Consider the following 18,969-nt stretch of genomic DNA (forward strand, 5'->3'; position numbering starts at 1 on the left):
TCAAAAATATGTATGTATAGTTGTTGCATTATGAAAGTACAAGTATATCAAAATGTTCGATTCTAGACTCATGTTGAAGAAATATTCTCAAACATTAAAAAATTTAAAATGATTCTAGCTTAGATAACTCAAATGCTTAGCAATGACTTGGGACATAAAAGACAACAAATCTATGTTAATAGGCATATCTTTTGTAGCTTAAGATATTACTTTTATTTACAACAGGTTTTGTTTCCTATTCTTCAAATTAAGCTTGTTGAAAATAGTCATAACTAACACAAAAAATATTTAGTAGAGATGAATGAGAAGGAAAAAAAGAAAAACATTAAAAGGACGAAAGTTTTGTCCAAGTGAGATCATAAACATACAAAACGAAAAATATTCAATATAATTTTAAGGAGACAAAAAAACAGCGAGAATAAACATACATAAAAGGGAGTAAACTATGAGATATCCAATGATGATAACAAATCATTCTAACCAGAAAAGTTCTCGTGTTTCAAAATAACATACATCAGAAAATTGACTAACACTTCAATAAACTTTCAATCCTTAAAGTACTCATAATATCCAGTGATAAAATTTAGTAAAAATAGATAACAACAACATAAAAATAAAAAATATGGGCATACAAAGTTATTAACTCTCAGAGGATTTTCCAAAGAACACAAAATCCAATCCTTGTGTGTGAAGAAATGACGTTGTTGATGAACAAATTAAAGATTTGTAAGTTTTTTTTTTATTGTATCTTCAACAATTCCTGTAGAGAAAACTTGCTTGAATACTCAATTAACGTTTGTTATTTAATATGTACTAACAAATACTTATAACAATAATATTACAGAAACATAAACAACAAAACTTAAAGCATGTACTCAAAATAACAATTAATAATATAAGCATATATTAATGACTGTAAAAACATACCAGATCAACATTAGAATGAAATATAATGGAAAAAATCGAGCCCACTGAATGCACAGTGTCCCCTTCATGAAGTTATTCTCGCCTAGTACTCGAGATTTAAAGGAAGAGATCCTCTCAGAAAAGAATCATTCTATTCACCAGTGTATTGTTACAAAAAAATGGTGTCAGTGAGTCATTCAACAAGAGCAAAGTACACAATTATTTAATTGTCCCGAAGAAGTAGAAGTAGTTCAAAATTTTCGTTCTTTTAAAATGAAAGGAAATTCCTCTATTTATAGACAAAAAAAAGTAGTGTGAACAAATGATTATTGTGCCTTATTGAAAAGGTCACAAACTTTCATAAAAATCACAATTTTTCATAAAAGTCACAACTCTTCATAAAAGTCACAACTCTTCATAAAAGTCACAACTTTTCATGAAGGGGAACATAAACAATGGTGTAAGTGAGCAACTCAATAGGAGAAAAGTACACAAATGTTTACTTGTGCAGAAGAAGAAGAATAAGAAGTTCAGAATTTTTGTTGTTTTAAAATGAGAGAAAATTCCTCTATTTATAGAGGATAAATGGTAGTGTGAACAAATGTTTGTTGTGCTTTATCGGAAAGGTCACAACTATTTGGAAAAGTTGAAACCCTTCGGAAAGGTATAACCTTTCATAAAAGTCACAACTTTTTCATAAAAATCGCAACTCTTCATTGAAGTCGCAATTTTTCATAAAAGTCACAACTCTTCATAAAACTCACAACTTTTCATGAAAGGGGAAGGATAATTTTGAAAATAAATAAATTTAAAAGGAAATTCTTGCTTGTGGTGGTGCCACGTAGACGGACCTAAGATTCTCTTTTATATAAATATATGATATATAATATTAGTATTATTATGTAATTAGCCATTATTTATCGTGACTCGATTATGGTATTATTTCGTTAGTATAGCCTATAAATATTACTTTTTCAACTTCATAATATCCTTTTATTTTTTCTTTATCATTTCTTAAACCCACTAAACCCTCCCCTTATCCTCTCTCTCTCACCACAATGCTCACTACAGCAGCAGCTACGATGGCCGGCTCAGCCACTCCCTTCCCGTCGACCTCCGTATATCTCGCCGCCGGCGAACTTTCCTTATCAATCGCAGTACTTAAACCAACAAACCTCGCCGCCCGTTCATCCACTTTCCGCCGCAACTCCAGCCTCCATTCCATCCGGGTCGGGAATACAAATTCGGGTCGGGTCAATACTATCGTGTGCAAAGCTAACCGGTCCGCATACTCGCCACTGAATTCCGGGTCGAACTACGGCGACCGTCCACCGACTGAGATGGCTCCGCTTTTCCCCGGATGTGATTACGAACACTGGCTTATAGTTATGGATAAGCCTGGAGGTGAAGGTGCTACTAAACAGCAGATGATTGATTGTTACATACAAACATTGGCTAAAGTAGTTGGGAGGTAGTTTTTGCTACTCCTACCTTTTTTTCAAGCGTTTAATTCAATAATTTTGTTGGTAGAAAGTCACTATCTAGTTGAGTGTTGCCTCGCTTATCCTTTCACACTGATAGTTATAGAATTAGGCCTGTAGTTTATTGTTATTTGGTTTCTGTTATCTCAATTATTGTGTTATTTTGTTTTTTAATTGTTAAAGGATGTTTTGTCATGCTTTTTTTTTTTTTGCCATGGCTTCTTTACTCCCCTTAGGGTATCCAATACACTCTACCCTTCCCTGAACCTACTTCTAGAATTACACTAGATATGTTGTTGTTGTGATTTTGTTGGGTTATTAACTTTGATGTGCTTATTTTCCTCTTTTCAACTGTTGCTTAAACATTTTCTTCAATCACTGTTTTTATATGGAGTATATAAGTCAAATTAACATTTCAAACTCCATACTTGGTCAACACCATCACATGAAATGAAGCAAATAGATTGCCCTCAGGGTTTCGGTGGTAAGAGGTTAGCTTGTGATGTGTGAGCTAAGGTGCATATTATGGGTTCGAACCTTGTGGCATAGTGGACAGAAATCTGGTATCAAAGTGGAGAAGGGTAGAAGGAGAGGTTCATTATTCACCAAATTTAGAACAGTGCATAATTGGCCCTTGGGGATTCCTTTGTTATCAGAAAAAAGTAGAGAGGGATAGTGGGATAGGCCTATTATCCACGGAGTTTCGAACCGTATGCCATGGGCCATTGTCGGTTATACAGAAAAAATGAAACAGATAGATTAGTTTAGTAGCGATACTCTGCAACTATTTATTTATAATCTTGGACCTGCACTATGCTATCCCACTTGTGTCTTGGCTGCTCTGTTTCTGAAAATGAAAAAAATATTTTCTGGAGATTGCAAATTCTAATCTATTAGTTTGTCTCTTGTTTAAATAGTGAAGAAGAGGCCAAGAAGAAGATATACAATGTTTCATGCGAAAGATACTTCGGTTTTGGATGTGAGATTGATGAGGAGACATCGAATAAGCTTGAAGGTTAGTGTGTGGATCAAATTGATTCCATAAGCGAGAGTTTAATTATGCCAGTCACCATGTTTCTTAAAGACTGTATTCTTTGAAATCTGTACAGGTTTGCCTGGTGTTCTCTTTGTCCTACCAGATTCATATGTCGATCCTGAGAACAAGGATTATGGAGGTACATCTTTTCCCTCTGCTGACATTCCTGTTTTAGAAGCAAAATATGAGCTTTTCTTTGTTTTGTATCTGGTCTAATGGCGGAGCCACTTTTATGCTAAGGGGTGTCAATTCATCAGAAAATTAATTTTAGTTTTATGTATAAATACTATATGTTGGCGCTCCCTTTATTTTTTACACATGCCTATTTATTTATTTTTATATATATATATTTTGACACCTCTCAGTTTAATTCCCAGTTCCACCGCTGAATTCTGGTCTATATACCTTAGTGGTAAATCCTACATGGCTAGATGTCCCCTTTTACCCTGCATGCTATCATGGATCAAAAACTAGCCATGATTGAGTTACTGATAGATAACAATTGTATCATTATTTAAGCTATCCCAAGGGTTCACAATGTGTCTCCAAGCTATAATTCTTCTTTCTCTTTTCTCCAAGCTATAATCCTTCCAGACCATTGTGTGCTCTTCAACTATTCCAACGATTACCTGTTACCTCCCTCTATTGGGTAGTTTGCCTACCAAGGCTTAGGCAGTTAGGAAGATATCACCTAGTGTTTTTTTTTTGTCTCTGTTGGGATTTGAACCTTGGTTTCCGAGTGTTATCTACTCGAATCTCTTGGAACTTGTAAGTCATTGATTACCTAGTCGATAATAATAGTAGGCTGCTTACTGATGATGTACTGTGTTTCTGCTAGTAAAAGCAAGCTCAGAAGTATCAGATTTCCTCATCATAGAGGAGAAGAAACCCCTCACTATTTGAGTACTTGTGTTTAATTGTTTCTCCTGTGTATGATCCTTTCAAGAACCATCAAGGCGATGGACCTTTAGTAGGATGGAACTACTGGAGGGTTTAGTCAGTGTTTTTAGCGATAATAGGAAGGAAGTGTTTGAACCACTTTGATCTAATTGGTTTTTCTCACCCCCAGCCCGAGTCCTACTTATGTGCATGTTCAACTTCCTTTTGTCTGCTTCCTTGATTACCCTCAACTGTCAACTTCTCTGACCTTGCAATTCATTTGTTTCCTCATTTTCAGTTCTTGCAATTTTCATAAGATTGACGATCAATAAACAGATGAAAAACTGACAACAAAAAGCTTCTTTTGGCATTATGTTAGCAATCATAATTATCTGCCCGTATCTCCTAGTCACACATGTGTTTAGGAGATCCTTTTGTATATGCTTAAACAATCAATAAACGATGCCTCAATCATATTTTTCTCTGATAGGAAGTGAAGTAAACATCAGCATCTCATACTTCATGCTCAAATATTTGTAGCACATTTGGTTCTTTTCTCGAGTATTTTGGCGTATGGCCCGGCAATTAAGAGTACTAGACATAGTTTATTGTAATTGAAACAAGGAATTTGAAAATATTAACATGTCCTGAGATCCCTAACATCTTTTCTAATCTGATGACTGTCTGTCAGCTGAGCTATTTGTGAACGGAGAGATGGTTCAAAGGTCACCTGAAAGGCAAAGGAGAGTGGAGCCAGTACCCCAGAGAGCTCAAGACAGACCCAGATATAACGACCGAACACGTTATGTAAGACGCCGTGAGAACACGCGGTGAAGACTGACCTCAATGTGATAGTATTGCAATAACAACTATACCTCAATCCCAAACAAGTTGGGAGAAAAATCTTGTTGTGGAAAGATAATTTATTGGTTGTTCTGTTAACTATTGTTCTGTGCTAATGGAACATTTGATGATTTCGTTTGACCTCTTTGAAAATTAGGTACTTCATAGTCATGCAAGTACATTGATATGTAAAGTAATTAGTTTTCTTTGTTTGTTCTACTAATTCTGCTCTGTTAAATCCTTGAGTAAAGAATGAATTAGTAACATTTCATTCACACAGATCACACAACTTGTGTATCCACAAGTAAGATCTTACAAAATACGACACAAGCTGGATCAGCACATCATACACACACATCGCTACACTTTTTGGATAGTCAAGAATGAATTAGTAACATTTCGATTCTCACACATCTGATTTATGTTTGTTTCCCATGATGGAGTTTTAATAAGAAGAAAAAGTGAGCCAAAAAGATGGGAGTAAGGGCAATTTGTAACCCATGAGGGGTATTTTTAAACCTTTTCAAAAGTTAAAGGGTATTTTTGATCCTTTTCCGATATTAATAGAAAGGTTTCACATCACCTTTTCTATTTTTAGCTTTATATATATAGACTGGAAGATGAACAAGACGAAAAAATCATGAATTTAGTCCAACAATATATAATACAAAGAATACACATTCAAGAGACTTTATAGTGGTTTAAAATGTACAAATATGATGATTTACTATTTAATATTCAATTTATTAAATAATTTATAACATTTATATTTGATGTAGGGGTAAATACCGTAATCTAACTTTTGCCTAAAATTCTTCCCACGAAAGAGAATACTTGCTCTTTTGACAAAAATCTCTCTATTCTGAATCATTTGGAAGCACCCAGATTTGAGCAATCTGTTCAAATGTATGTACAAAGAGGTAGTCATCTGAAGGGTTCAATAGGCTCACTTTCTTCCAGAAACCAAGCTGCTTCAAAGCACTCAGCTGCTTCCATTGCTGAACCTTCCTCTTTGTAAATCAGGCCAAGATTATGCCAAGCAGCAACATTCGTCCGATCAAGTCGCAGTGCTCCTCTCAGATAACTCATAAGAGTTGCAGGAGAATGGTTACCAAGCTGCCTAAGTACCACTGCAGTTGATATTAGACTTGGCACGTGAGACGGATCAACAGCAAGAGCGTTTGTGTAATCTGTTAATGCAGCTTTGTGAAGGCCCTTAGACTGATGAAGCAAGCCTGCAAAATATACCTCATTATCAAAATGGCAAGCTTAGAAGTGTGCAGAAGCATGTTCATCATGCTACAACATAGAGTAAACATTATCATTTGTAGCCCGAGAAACATCGTAGAAGTTCTGAGTACATGATAGGGACTAGAATTAAAAGTATTTTGACCTTCTAGATGCTAAGGAGGGAGTAAGTACACTATAAAGCCGGTAGCTAGCCCAAATAAGAAATATGTGATCACTACATAAACAAAACCTTGTAGCTTCAAAGATGACTCCTGATGTCTGAAGCAAAAACTAATTACGTAGAAGAAATTGGTGGAAAAGAAGTGGGTTCATCCTCCAACATCCATATATGCACAACCAGGGGTGACAGGTGACATGAAAGAACCAATCAACATTCTACTCACAATTTCTCTGAGAAATCAGATATCTGGTGTAGATTATCTGATACTAACAATGAAAAACTGAGCATAGCTAATAGACAGATTAGCCACACAGAAAAAATTGAGCCAATAGAAAGAGTCACTCTCACTCCCTCGGGTCTGACAAGGTCCCATGGAATATAGGTATTACTATCACTTCCATATTACCAGATTATGTTAATTTAAGAGGAAAGAATGGACCGCTGAAGACATTGCAAAATATATGTTTGTATCAGACAGGAATATAATACTGCTAGAGCTATTGCAGAACTCTTGGGACGTTTAAAATTTCCCAGGATACCTGTAATAAAATGCAAAGCCTATGGGATCACAAAACTAAAATTATCATATCTGCCACATATGTTTTCTTCCTTGGCTTTCATATATAGGAAATAGCCAAATGACTCTATATTGCATACAGACTGTAATAACCTTTTATTGCTTTCTCATGAATATTATAACAATAAAAATGTAGCATCTGAGACACGTGGATATGTTAGGATAGTAAGCGCTAAGCAATATGCATGAGGAGAAAATGAGTGTGAAATATATCTACCAGCAATATACAATCTAGAAGCGGAATAACAACTAATGGCCTCAGATTTGGAAAGACAGAACTCTGCATCTTGCCACCGGGATGATTTAATGTAGATGGAAGCAAGATCATGCCAGGTTTCCAGCTCCATAGTTCTATTGAAGTCTTTCTCCTTCTGTTACATAAATGATCATCAAACGCCATATCTTCTTTCTTTTTCAAAATAATATAAGATAATAATCATAATTTCATGAGGGGGTAGAAAGGGGTAGCATACAAGACAACAGAAAGAGATTTGTAAGAAAGAAGGATAGTTAAGTCGAATTTGCAATTTTCAGGTAGCATGGTCTCTTTGTTATCAATCTCTTTGCAAACCTCATCGTCAATGACTGGGTTAATAAACTATAAAGAACTCCATGATGGTGGATGAAATAAATGGCAAGCAAGGCCTAATCAGTCGAATGTTCAAGTTAATGTACCAACTTCAAATTAATTTTTTAACTTGATATAACTCTATTCTAGGGAAAGAATCTAAGTGACTGACAGATAATTTCCACCTACCACCAAGTCTCTAAGAAACTAAAGAGTTAATTTGAATCCTTCCATATAATGAAAACTTGTTAGCAGTACGGGAGGATATAGCCAACATATAAAAATTGCCTCTACCGGTAAAAGACACAAAGAATCTTATAAAGCGAACCTACCCCCACCTTCCTTCCCCAACCCCCAAAAAGTGAACGTTTCATTTGAACCATACTTAAAACTTAAAAAGGTACTATCAGACAGATGGGCTTCAATAGAAAAGGTTATGCTTTTGACTACCCCTATACTCCCCGATTCAAAATGTTTGCAAGAGCAAAATTAGTTCAATGTAGACTTTAATCTTAAAGTCATCACAAGGAAATATGTTCCTAGAGGCTACAACACATGTATATATGTTCAGTCACAGGTCAGTTCTCTGGAATAAATCCATTGCATACATTCAAATCTTCCCCTAAGGGACTTTTGATCTGTGAAATAAGGTTAACTCTATAGCTTTTTCCATAGACATGGAATTAACCTATACCATTCTGGACTCATTTCTAGCTTGACAGCTGCCTCATCAACAAATGCTCCTTAGAAGCAGCTCAAATTCTACTCAATTAATCTGACATAGGTATAGTTATTTCATTTGTAACCCTGTTGCAGGCTATTCAAGCACCCAACATGGAAATGATGCACTCTAGAAAATGGTCCATTCACCTCATAAAGGGCAATTGACTTACCTTGAGATTTTCCTCCAATCCAAAGCTCTTTCTCTGGATCTGAAGATCAGCAAGAAGCTGAACATATGTTCCTATAGCATTTTTCACTTGGCCTTGTGCAATTTGGAGCTTAGCTTTGGTTCTCAACAAAGTTCCCTGATCCCACTTTCCGCTCTGATCTACAGCTTCATCAATGACAGTTTCAGCTTCTGGAAACTTTTTTTGAGCTGATAACACCCGAGCCCACAGCATCCACCCCTTCAGAGTAGACTCACCTTCCAATTCAACAAAGCACCTTGCATAATGGAGTGCAGTATCCAAGTTCCTTTGCTCCGCATTTTCTACACAAAGATGGTAAATGACATTGGAGTCATTCATCTTTGTCAGTCTCCCAGCAGATTCCAAGGATTGAAGTGCCTCTGATTGCATCCTAACCCTCTCAGAATCTGTCATCGCTGCTCTAGACTGTGCTGAAAGTGAAAGACCTAAGACATAGTTTGCAACACCCATCAGGTGATTGCATCTACCTTGCAAACTTTCAATGGCTCTACGAGCAAAATTTATGCCATCTTCTGCACATTCTAAGCTTTCAGCACAGATTCTTGAAGCCAGTAACAAACCTGGAACACAAGTGGGATCCTCGGCACTACTCAATAGTTTCCGCAACAAGTTCAAGGCGGTGAAATTATCTCCTTCTCCGTAATAACAGAGAGCTAAGATATGATGCCTTTCACACAGATCTATATTCCTAGGAAGCAACTCTTCTACTTGGTTAGCCAGAGCCCATAGGCCACCTGAGATAGATAATGCGTAAGAGAGATGGTCAAAAATCGAAGGATCCCACTCTATAATTTGTAGAGTAACCTTTCTCAATAAAATCATTAAGAGAAGAATGGCCTCTTCAATATTGGTTCGGGGAACAAATGAACTGTCCATTTGGAATCTGAGACTAGGGGGATTGTATTCATTTCCGCTGAATAGAAGAAAAATTGCGAACTCTTTTTTAATCTTTGCATTAGTTTGAACATCAAGATTCCACTGACGAAGAAGAGCTCGGCGGTATGACATAATTGCTTCCTTCGGAGCATCTGCAAGTATCCATAATTGTGGAAGCAGCTCGACAGCATTGCTGAGAGTCTCCTGCAATTTACAATCAGCACCAAAGTTTTCAGGCAAGCCTTCTGGTAATGAAGATTCAACAATGTCCAGAATAACAGTGCATGATTGAGCAGCTTCTGCAAAAATATTTGGAGAAGGCATCAGATGAAGATGTTGAAAACTTGCACTTTATGAGCTTTCGGGTTCATGTAATTCCTAATCATGCTGTGTTCACAATCACATATAGACACGGCATGGTAAGAATGTAAAAAAATCTGCTGCAGGAGAGATGTGTGCTTGTAAGGTTTCTCAGAAGTAACATACACTATTCTCACACTACCCTACAAGTGAGATATCTAACTGAAAAGCCAAATTATGAATTTAACCAGATCATTTTGGAGAAATTAACACGTGATTTAAAAGAATAAATAAGACCAAACAATGAACTAAACAAGCACTAGCAATCAACAAAAACAGATAATAATTCACATTGTCCCATGGAAGGCCCCAAGGATGGATACAGTAATGTAAGAGAGCCAGTGCAAACTTCAACAGAGTTGAACTAAACTTTTACATATAAAAACATTTGCAAAGAAACCCGATTGATAACATAACTCAAAAACTTTAGCATACTGAACAAAGTTGTCCTAACTGAAAATGATCATCATACTGAAACACGTAAAACATAGATATTACAACAATAACTAATATGCCTCAATGCAAAGCTTGTCAGTTTTGGCTGTATGAATTGTTGTAATTCATTTTGCTCTGTTTGAACCCATGTAAGAAATAATGTTTATTACAAAAGGTGAACTGAAAAAACTACCATGTATAATCTTACCTTTAAACCTCCCAAGAGCCTGCAATGATTTTGCTTTAAGAAAGACTGCTTCCAGGAGCAAACTCACAGCATGTATGGACATTGGTGGTGTATCATACTTCTGCGAACGTCTCTTTTGAATTTGAGCTCTTTTAGCAAGGGTGACTTTCATTTTAGTAGTCACTGAGGCAATATCTATCCCTTCAAACACATGTAGAGCAGCCTCTATGTTGCCCTTTTGGTACTCATATCTTCCAAGCAATGCCCTTGCTTCCTAGAAATTAGATGAAGTTTAACTGTCAGATGAATGAATAATAATAATTGTAATACATGCCATTGAAACTTGAAATGGTTTAGGATGAGATGGGACACTACACAAAAGGAAAATTTAATATGGTACCTCATAATTCAAAGCACCACTCTCGCGCAAAGATGATTCAGCTTCTTCAATATTGCCAGTGTCTCCGGCTCTTGATGAACGGACACTTGCTCTGTAATCCTTAGTCGCAGGGGAATCAGGCAATGGAACCATGTCACCTATCTGTAATTGTTCGCCCGAGCAGAAGCACTTCATCATCTTCCTCAACTTCAAACTTTTCTGAGCCTTCCCCGGCTTGTTGACCCAATTATCATTCTCCATATTGTACCAACTCCCTCACGATGCTTTAACAGCAAGCAACACCAACAACAATGAGTTTAACTCGTTTGCCCAAAGAACTCATAACCAAGAAAATTCAACCAGAACCAACTTTTATGCAATAATTACAAACCTAAAGTTAGGACACACAAACTCAGGACCCATCATATAGCAACCAACAATGGGCAAGTAAAGAAAGAAGGGGTTGAGGAATCTTACTTTTCACTGTTTAAGAATGAAGGATATAGTGGTGAAAACAATATAACACAGCCAGATCAGTTCCCATATTTTTATTTGCAATCAAAATTCCATTTTGATCAAAAGGGTAGTCTATGATCAACCAATAACTCAAAAGAAAAAACAATAAAACCCCTACTCCTTCTCTCAACTCCTTCACTTTTGCACCTCCTTTTGTGGAATTACGCAGGGTATGTTGTTGTTGTTGAATCTGTGCCCATTTCTACAGGGCATGAACTTGAACTCCAAACAACACAGTAAGGATGAAAGCTAAGGAACTCATAACCAAAAAGATTCATCTATAACCAACTATTACGCGTTAATTAGAAGCCTAAAATAAGGATAAACAAACTCAGGACCCATCATTATATACCAACTAACAATGCACAAGCAAAGAAAGAAGTGGTTAAGGAATCTTACTTTTCACTATTTGAAGAATAATGGAAACAGTGATGAGCACTTCCCATATTTTTTATTTGCAAAAATCAAAATGGATCAAAATTCCATTTTGATCAAAAGGGTATTCTCTAATCAACTAACAATCCCCAAAATCTTCAACAAAATCCCTACTCCTTCTCTCACTTTCTTCTCTCTTTTACGCAACTTTGCAAAATTCACAGAGTCCCTAAATTGAAATAGTGATTTGGGTCTCTGTGGATTCTCTAATCAACCAATAATTCAACAAAACATCAAACCAAACACACCCTTTTTCTCACTTTCTTCTTCTTAATAGTAAAATTCTCAACTTTGCAAAATATGGGTCTCAATGATCAACCAAGAATCCAACAAAACATCAAACAAAACACACCATTTTTCTCACTTTTTTCTTCTTAATAGTAAAATTCTCAACTTTGCAAAATATGGGTCTCAATGATCAACCAATAATCCAACAAAACATCAAACCAAACACACCCTTTTTCTCACTTTCTTCTTCTTAATAGTAAAATTCTCAACTTCGCAAAATATGAGTCTCAATGATCAACCAATAATCCAACAAAACATCAAACCAAACACACCATTTTTCTCACTTTCTTCTTCTTAATAGTAAAATTCTCAACTTTGCAAAATATGGGCCTCAATGATCAACCAATAATCCAACAAAACATCAAACCAAACGCACCCTTTTTCTCACTTTTCTTCCTCTTAATAGTAAAATTCTCAACTTTGGTAATATGAGTTTGTCTTACAACTCAATGATCAATCAATAATCCAACAAAACATCAAATTAATTCCCTTCTCTCTTCTTTCTGAACAAATTTCTCAAACTCCATGATTCACAAAATCTCAAAATTCAATGCTTTAGGTTCTGAATAATCAAGAATCCCACAAAATCTTTCAATTTTGTTAATTTGAATTGTGATTTGGGTATTTTGAGAGGATATTTGAAATGGGTTTTGCATAGAAAAGACTAGAAAATCGCAAATGGCATGAAATAGTGAAGAAGAAGATTCTACTACTATGAGGAAGAAATGGAATAAAGGAAAAAGTAGTGGGTGGGATTTGGAAACGAAGAATTTACAATGGGACCAAATTATTAATTTAATAAACTTTCTAAAATGGCCAAGCTTTTGCCACTTGTAATAGTGGAACTATTTTTTCTTTACACTTATTAGTTCGTACAATAAACCGTTTATAGTGATTTCTTAGGGCGACAAAAGGCTACTTTAATGACGGAAATAATAGAAAACTCAAGAAAGTCATCTTTGGAGAAGCGTTTACCAGTAATTAATTATGTCGCAAGACGGATGAATTCATTCGTTTATTTTTTGAAATATTATGTATATCTTTAATTTAAGATTATAATATTCAAAATTTTCTTTATTTTTTAAAACTTTGTTTCTAATTAAACTAAGACACTTGAATTAAAATGAAGGAAGTATTTGTTAAAATTTTAAAAGGTCGTTTGATCTAAGGAATGAGATAAAGTAAAGATATTTCATCGGACTATTTTACCTCACCTTTCATATCATTCATAATCCACCATCTTAATTAGTTTAAATAGTGTAATAAAATAGTCCCAAAATTAGCTGATACCTCATATCTAACATGGAATAAAATTAATCAAAATTATTATCCTTATCCCACATATCAAACGATCCTTAATAGATTTTCGCACATTCTCACATATGCAAACAAATAAAAAATAGATAGAAGTCTAAAACCTTGTCCATATATAATTTATGTTTCAAATGTGAAGGTTATTTTTAAATAAGTATTTGTTTATCAAAGCGACACATTACTTCAATTTTCGAACTTGAAATATAGAACTTTGAATTTGAAAAATAATAACATTCTCAAATTCTTTTGTTTATTTTTCAATCACAAAACTTTAACTATGATCTTTCATGTCCGTAGGTTTAATTATATATCTTCTTAAATATCAATCAATTTATGTTCCTTTTTATAATGTATTACCTATGCTAATTAATATTGTTTTTTCTTCAGCATATATATAAACAAAAATAAGAGAAAACCACAATATCATATCAATATCAATCTGACTTTGAGAAGTTGACATCTTACATATTTTTTATAAATATATTTGGTTTGATTTTGCATAAATTTGTCTATGTGGCAGTTGTCTAGTTATTTTAAATATATTTTTTTCCTTTTCAGGCTACCTTCATCTCTCACAAAAGATAGGGATAGATAGTGATGATGATAGTTGAATTATTTTTTTAAATATAAAATTCAGTGTTATAATTTTAAGAGTATACCATCTTATCACATATTTTTATTTTTTCGATAATCAAGAATCCTAGAGGGCCAAGGACGCACAATACAGTTCATTAGTGATAGCATTTGCTTTAAACGGCTGTTAAATAAAAAAACTCTTTACTTATATTATAATTGGAAAAAAAAAGGGGTGGGGGGTGGGGTTCTGATCTAGCAAGGTGTGTGATGTATATAGTCTACTCTAATGCAATCATTATTGGTTGCTTCCACGATTCAAATTCATGACTTATAAATCACACAAATACAACTTAAGCTATGAAATTTACTAAGGTGCCAAAATATGAAAACCATTCAAACCATTGAACAATATTTCATCAAAAAGGACCAAAAAGCCCTAACGTTTGTGATTTGTCTTATATATGCCCTTCATTAACCTATCGACTCATAGATGTCCCCAACATTATCTTCAGTCTCAAACATATATACCCATCGTTGACCTATTGACTCATGCAAGCTACAAAACACACATAGTATCAAAAAAGTTAGAGTGTACACATTCTACAATACACACTCTACAAATTGTGAATGATAAACTTTTGTGTGGTCTCAAAAATAGTTTTGCAATTCACTAAGCTGTCAAAAAATAAAAATGTAAACTTTTTAAGTACATTACATTGTTGTTGTTGTTTTTTCACTCCTCTTGTTTTTCTTTAGAAATTCCACTACTTTCACTTTCCAATCCAGGACTTGACTCTGTAGTTTGTGTTGTGCCTTTGGATTTTGATGGTCGATTCAAGCCACCATCCTCCTTGGACTTCTTTCTTCGCGATTTTTTAGGGATATCGGGGTTGTTTTTGCTCGAGGATTCACTTGATTTGGTTCCATCGGACATGTCCTTGTTATGATGTCTCCTGGAACTCCTGGATTTTGTGCCAGGCTCTTTGTTTGTAGTGTTTTCATTGCTTCCATTTTCTGTTGTGGAATGTCTCCTGGATGTTCTTGGTTTCTCTTGTTTTTCTTTGGGTGGTGAAGAATTTGCATTTCTTGACCTTCTATTTGAATCTACAATTTACATGAAACATATTGTGTAAAAAGAATGAAAAAAATATTGATCCTCTTGAAGTAGTAGGCGAATCTAGGATTTAAAGTCTCGAGTTTGGTGTACTATTATATGAGATATATCTTCTTTTAGAGAATTAAGAGGTCAAAAACACATCTAAAGTATCTCATTTTTTTTTTTTAATTTCCTACCTGAACTATAAGGTGTGTGAGTTTTCTATCTAAACTATTATTAAAACACACCTCAAATATCAGTTGTTCACTTTTCCTATCCTGAACGATGATATGCTATTTCAGGTAGAAAACTAAAGTGAACAACTAATAGTTTAAGGTAGAAAACTCACATACCTGATAGTTTAAATATGAAACTCAAAAGATCGAGATATGTTAGGTGCGTTTTTGACCATTCATTATTTTTTTTATGTACACATTCTTATTTTTCACGCATATATATGATTCTAGTCGAATACTATGAATATGATCACACATGTTGTAACCATTTCTTTGATAATTAAGAGATCCTTGATGGTCAGTCACACGATTCGAAATTCGATGGATAAAAGGATTCGTTCCTTTGTCCTTCTACACTTAATACTAAGTTTTTCTTTGTGATAGGGTTTAACCTCATAACGTATATTTAACCAACACATTATAATTTTTGATCCGACTAATTTAGATTTACGCTAAAAAGATGAATAATAAGAAGGAGAAAAAAGTAACACACCTTCAGAAACCCATTTAATATTAGGATTTTCTTTATGTTCTCCGGAAGGAGGAATTAAAGGTGCTGATTGAAATGCTCCTGGTGCTTTAAATTCTTTCATCTGCCAAATTATATATATAAAAAAAAAACATCCAAAAATTGGTGATTACACAATAAAAAAATTGGGTCTATTCATTAAAAAGAATCGATTCAATACATTTCTTATAACGATTATGGTGAATCAAGTAGTAAGATAAGATGAATTTGAAATTGAATCAATTCAATACATATCTTGTGGTGAATCATGTAATAGCATAAGATGAAAAAATGAAATCGAATATAGATTTTTTGTTTTATTTTTTTTAAAAAGAATCGATTCAACATACTTTTTCAGTGACTCTGGTGAATCAAGTAGTAGAATAAGATGAAAATTGAAATAGACTATATGGTGCAAGAAGAAGATCGATGTACACAAGAAATGTAATAAGTAAAAAAAAGGGGAAAAAACTAGGTGATTACACAACTAGAAAATTAGGTCTAGCTATTATTAAAAGGAATCAATTTAGTATATTTCTTGAAGTGACTATGATGAATTAAGTAGTAGGATAAGATGAAAAATCAAAATTTGATTTATTCATTACAAAGACTCAATTCAATACATTTCTTTTAATGAATTCAATAATTAGAATAAAATAAAAATCGATGAACACAAAAAATACAAATAAAAATATAAATATACTATATATATTTACCCAGGTTGGATTATCAACAGATGGACCATCCCATCCTATATGTGCAACATGTTTTACATCTGTTGGAAAACCAATTTGCATATCTTTTTCTTTATCCTCATCTGCACCAAATAATTAGAATAAACATAAACAATTCATACAAACGATCTCAACTTATTCAGAATCGAGTCATACTCGATTGTTGAATTTTTAGACTTATTGCCATTATCATTAATACCCGCAAATGATGAATATGAAGAATTTATAGTCTGTTTTAACTATTTTAACGTCATAGAAGAATTATTTTCAAGAATCTAAAAGTACCTCCAAATGATGAATATGAAGGATTCATACTGTTAATTTCAACTATTTCACTGTAACAGAACAATCATTTTCAAAAATCTAAAAATACTTACAAATGATGAATATCGAGGATTCATATAATTTGTCTCAACTACTCACACTGTCATAAAACAATCATTTTTTAATAAATAAATAAATATAAAATTACCCCCAAATGATGAATATCAAGGACTCCAATAGCTTATCTCTACTTTTTCACATCGTCACAAAACAATCACTTTAAAAAATCTAAAAATATCCCAAAATCGTGATTATGAAGGATTAATATAGTTTATCTCAACTATTTCACACCATCACAAAATAATTCTGAAACAGTTGATCTCAACTATTTCACCGTCATGTAACAATCACCTCCCCCCTTCTTCAATACTGGTAGCACAATCTTCTTTTACAACCTTCATCCCTTTCAAGAATCTAAAAATACCCATAAATAATTAATACGAAGGATTCATACCGTCAATTCAACTGTTTCACGTTGTCATAAAACAATTATTTTCAAGAATAATCTAAAAATACCCACAAATGAAAATGTGAAATAATTGAAAATATAAATTACTTACCAAAAACTTGAGAAATGTACCTAAGGCCTTTAAGAAGGCCTTTCACCTTTGTGGACATGATCTCAACTTAGGTGAACAATTAATCAAGAATATGATATTTTCATCTAAAATCAATCATTTGATTATGTGTAGAAACTCAGAAGAAACAAAATAAAAAATGTGAATTTTGAATTTTTATTTCAAGTGAACAAATGTATTTCTTGAATTTGTAAGTATAAATTCAAAGTATAAAAACATTTCAAGAAATTAAATGGATTCAAACCCTAAAAATGAAATTTAGGTTTGACTCCTCTTTAATCATCACAAAGGAAAAAAGATGTTAAAGCAACATTTTCATCAATTCAATGGCAATGAATTAATGGTCATTCATAACCAGAAGTATCCCATAATATTAGGAATGATAATTATTTAACATTTTTTAAAGTTTATTTTTTATTAGTTAAGAGATTCTTTTTTATATATTTTACTCTTCAGAATCTTGCTTCTGACTTTTTTCATTAGTTGTCAATTTTTTTGAGGCCTAATGGTGGCCACTACAATGTAATGGTAGCACTTTCTTATTTATAAACATTTTTTTATATGTGCAAATTGAAAAAAAAATCATTTTAAAAATATTCATATATATTATATAAGGTTGGTGACAACGACTATTTAGAATTGTTAAAGAAATTACTAACTCTAACTAACTGTACTGATTGGGGTTAATTTTACTGACCCTTGCTTCACAACGCCCAAGCCGGAGGCTAAGGAAAGCATAATAAGGTAAAGATGGATATCGCTCATCAAGAGTTTAGTTAACTGTTCAAGACTGTATGTGTTGTTGGTTGGATCTGAATCTGCTCTATACAAAGGAAAGTACAAACGGAGCTAGTTAGGATAAATTCTCTAACAAGCATTGAAATTTTATATACATATCGTAATGTAACTAAATCGCAATTTCAATAAATTGTTAATTTCGTCTATTTGGAACTTTTATTCTAGTGAAAAGTGTTGTTATGCTTTCACTAAGTCTAGATTATTTCAATAAATAGTCAGATTTTCGAGTTGATTAAATTTTACTTGATATTGAGTATAATTCGTCATCTTTTAAAACCAAAAAGACAATTTTGTAGGAATTTGAAAAAAAAAAAAAAAGAATATAATTTTCTTTTTCTTTTTTAATTTCCAATGATATACTATATACATAATCTTTATAAAGGATATCTTGCCTATTAATAAAGAATTAAAGATCGATCTAAATATAAAAGATTAACGTGTTAGCCAATACTAGCTAAGTAGCTCCATGTAAATAATTATTTTTTTCCTCCGACAATTTTTGTTTAATTAAGTGTTTGAACCAAAGATTTCGTGTTCGAATCCCTCATACAAAGTTGCCTTTGTTAAAAAATATTTTACCCCAATGTAAAACTTTTCCATGCAAATCCAGCTTTAATCTAGCTCCACGAATACCATACGCTGGTAAAAAAAACCTTGAAAAATGATTATCTTTGGAGAGTCTCGGAGCAACCGTAA

At 33.5% G+C, this 18,969-nt stretch overlaps 3 protein-coding genes across 6 annotated transcripts; 1 reads left to right on the plus strand and 2 right to left on the minus strand.

Moving 5' to 3' along the window:
- Positions 1–1,903: 1,903 nt before the first annotated feature.
- LOC125813022 (multiple organellar RNA editing factor 2, chloroplastic-like) lies at positions 1,904–5,395 on the plus strand. 2 transcript variants are annotated; one of them, XM_049492511.1, is made up of 4 exons: positions 1,904–2,380; positions 3,305–3,402; positions 3,497–3,562; positions 4,994–5,395. In XM_049492511.1, exons 1-4 carry the CDS (start codon positions 1,965–1,967, stop codon positions 5,134–5,136), a joined length of 723 nt encoding a protein of 240 aa, XP_049348468.1. In that variant the 5' UTR covers positions 1,904–1,964; the 3' UTR covers positions 5,137–5,395. The 2 variants fall into 2 exon arrangements, with proteins under 2 accessions (XP_049348468.1, XP_049348469.1); XM_049492512.1 differs by having other exon boundaries at positions 1,905–2,377.
- A 633-nt stretch (positions 5,396–6,028) lies between these two features.
- LOC125812873 (protein NPGR2-like) lies at positions 6,029–12,778 on the minus strand. Of its 3 annotated transcripts, XM_049492330.1 has the most exons (6): positions 11,786–12,778; positions 10,892–11,154; positions 10,513–10,765; positions 8,595–9,808; positions 7,351–7,504; positions 6,029–6,380 (listed from the first exon to the last, which is right to left on the minus strand). In XM_049492330.1, exons 2-6 carry the CDS (start codon positions 11,129–11,131, stop codon positions 6,070–6,072), a joined length of 2,172 nt encoding a protein of 723 aa, XP_049348287.1. In that variant the 5' UTR covers positions 11,132–11,154; positions 11,786–12,778; the 3' UTR covers positions 6,029–6,069. The 3 variants fall into 3 exon arrangements, with proteins under 3 accessions (XP_049348287.1, XP_049348288.1, XP_049348289.1); XM_049492331.1 differs by lacking the exon at positions 11,786–12,778 and having other exon boundaries at positions 10,892–11,509; XM_049492332.1 differs by lacking the exon at positions 7,351–7,504 and having other exon boundaries at positions 6,081–6,380.
- A 1,943-nt stretch (positions 12,779–14,721) lies between these two features.
- Positions 14,722–17,771, minus strand: LOC125812901 (CRIB domain-containing protein RIC7-like). The gene is made up of 4 exons (XM_049492366.1): positions 17,458–17,771; positions 16,556–16,656; positions 15,825–15,924; positions 14,722–15,103 (listed from the first exon to the last, which is right to left on the minus strand). Exons 1-4 carry the CDS (start codon positions 17,513–17,515, stop codon positions 14,733–14,735), a joined length of 630 nt encoding a protein of 209 aa, XP_049348323.1. The 5' UTR covers positions 17,516–17,771; the 3' UTR covers positions 14,722–14,732.
- Between the last annotated feature and the right edge of the window lie 1,198 nt (positions 17,772–18,969).

Source organism: Solanum verrucosum, unplaced genomic scaffold, assembly GCF_900185275.1.
Source record: "Solanum verrucosum unplaced genomic scaffold, falcon-dt-bn FXZP01000144.1, whole genome shotgun sequence".
NCBI lineage: Eukaryota > Viridiplantae > Streptophyta > Magnoliopsida > Solanales > Solanaceae > Solanum > Solanum verrucosum.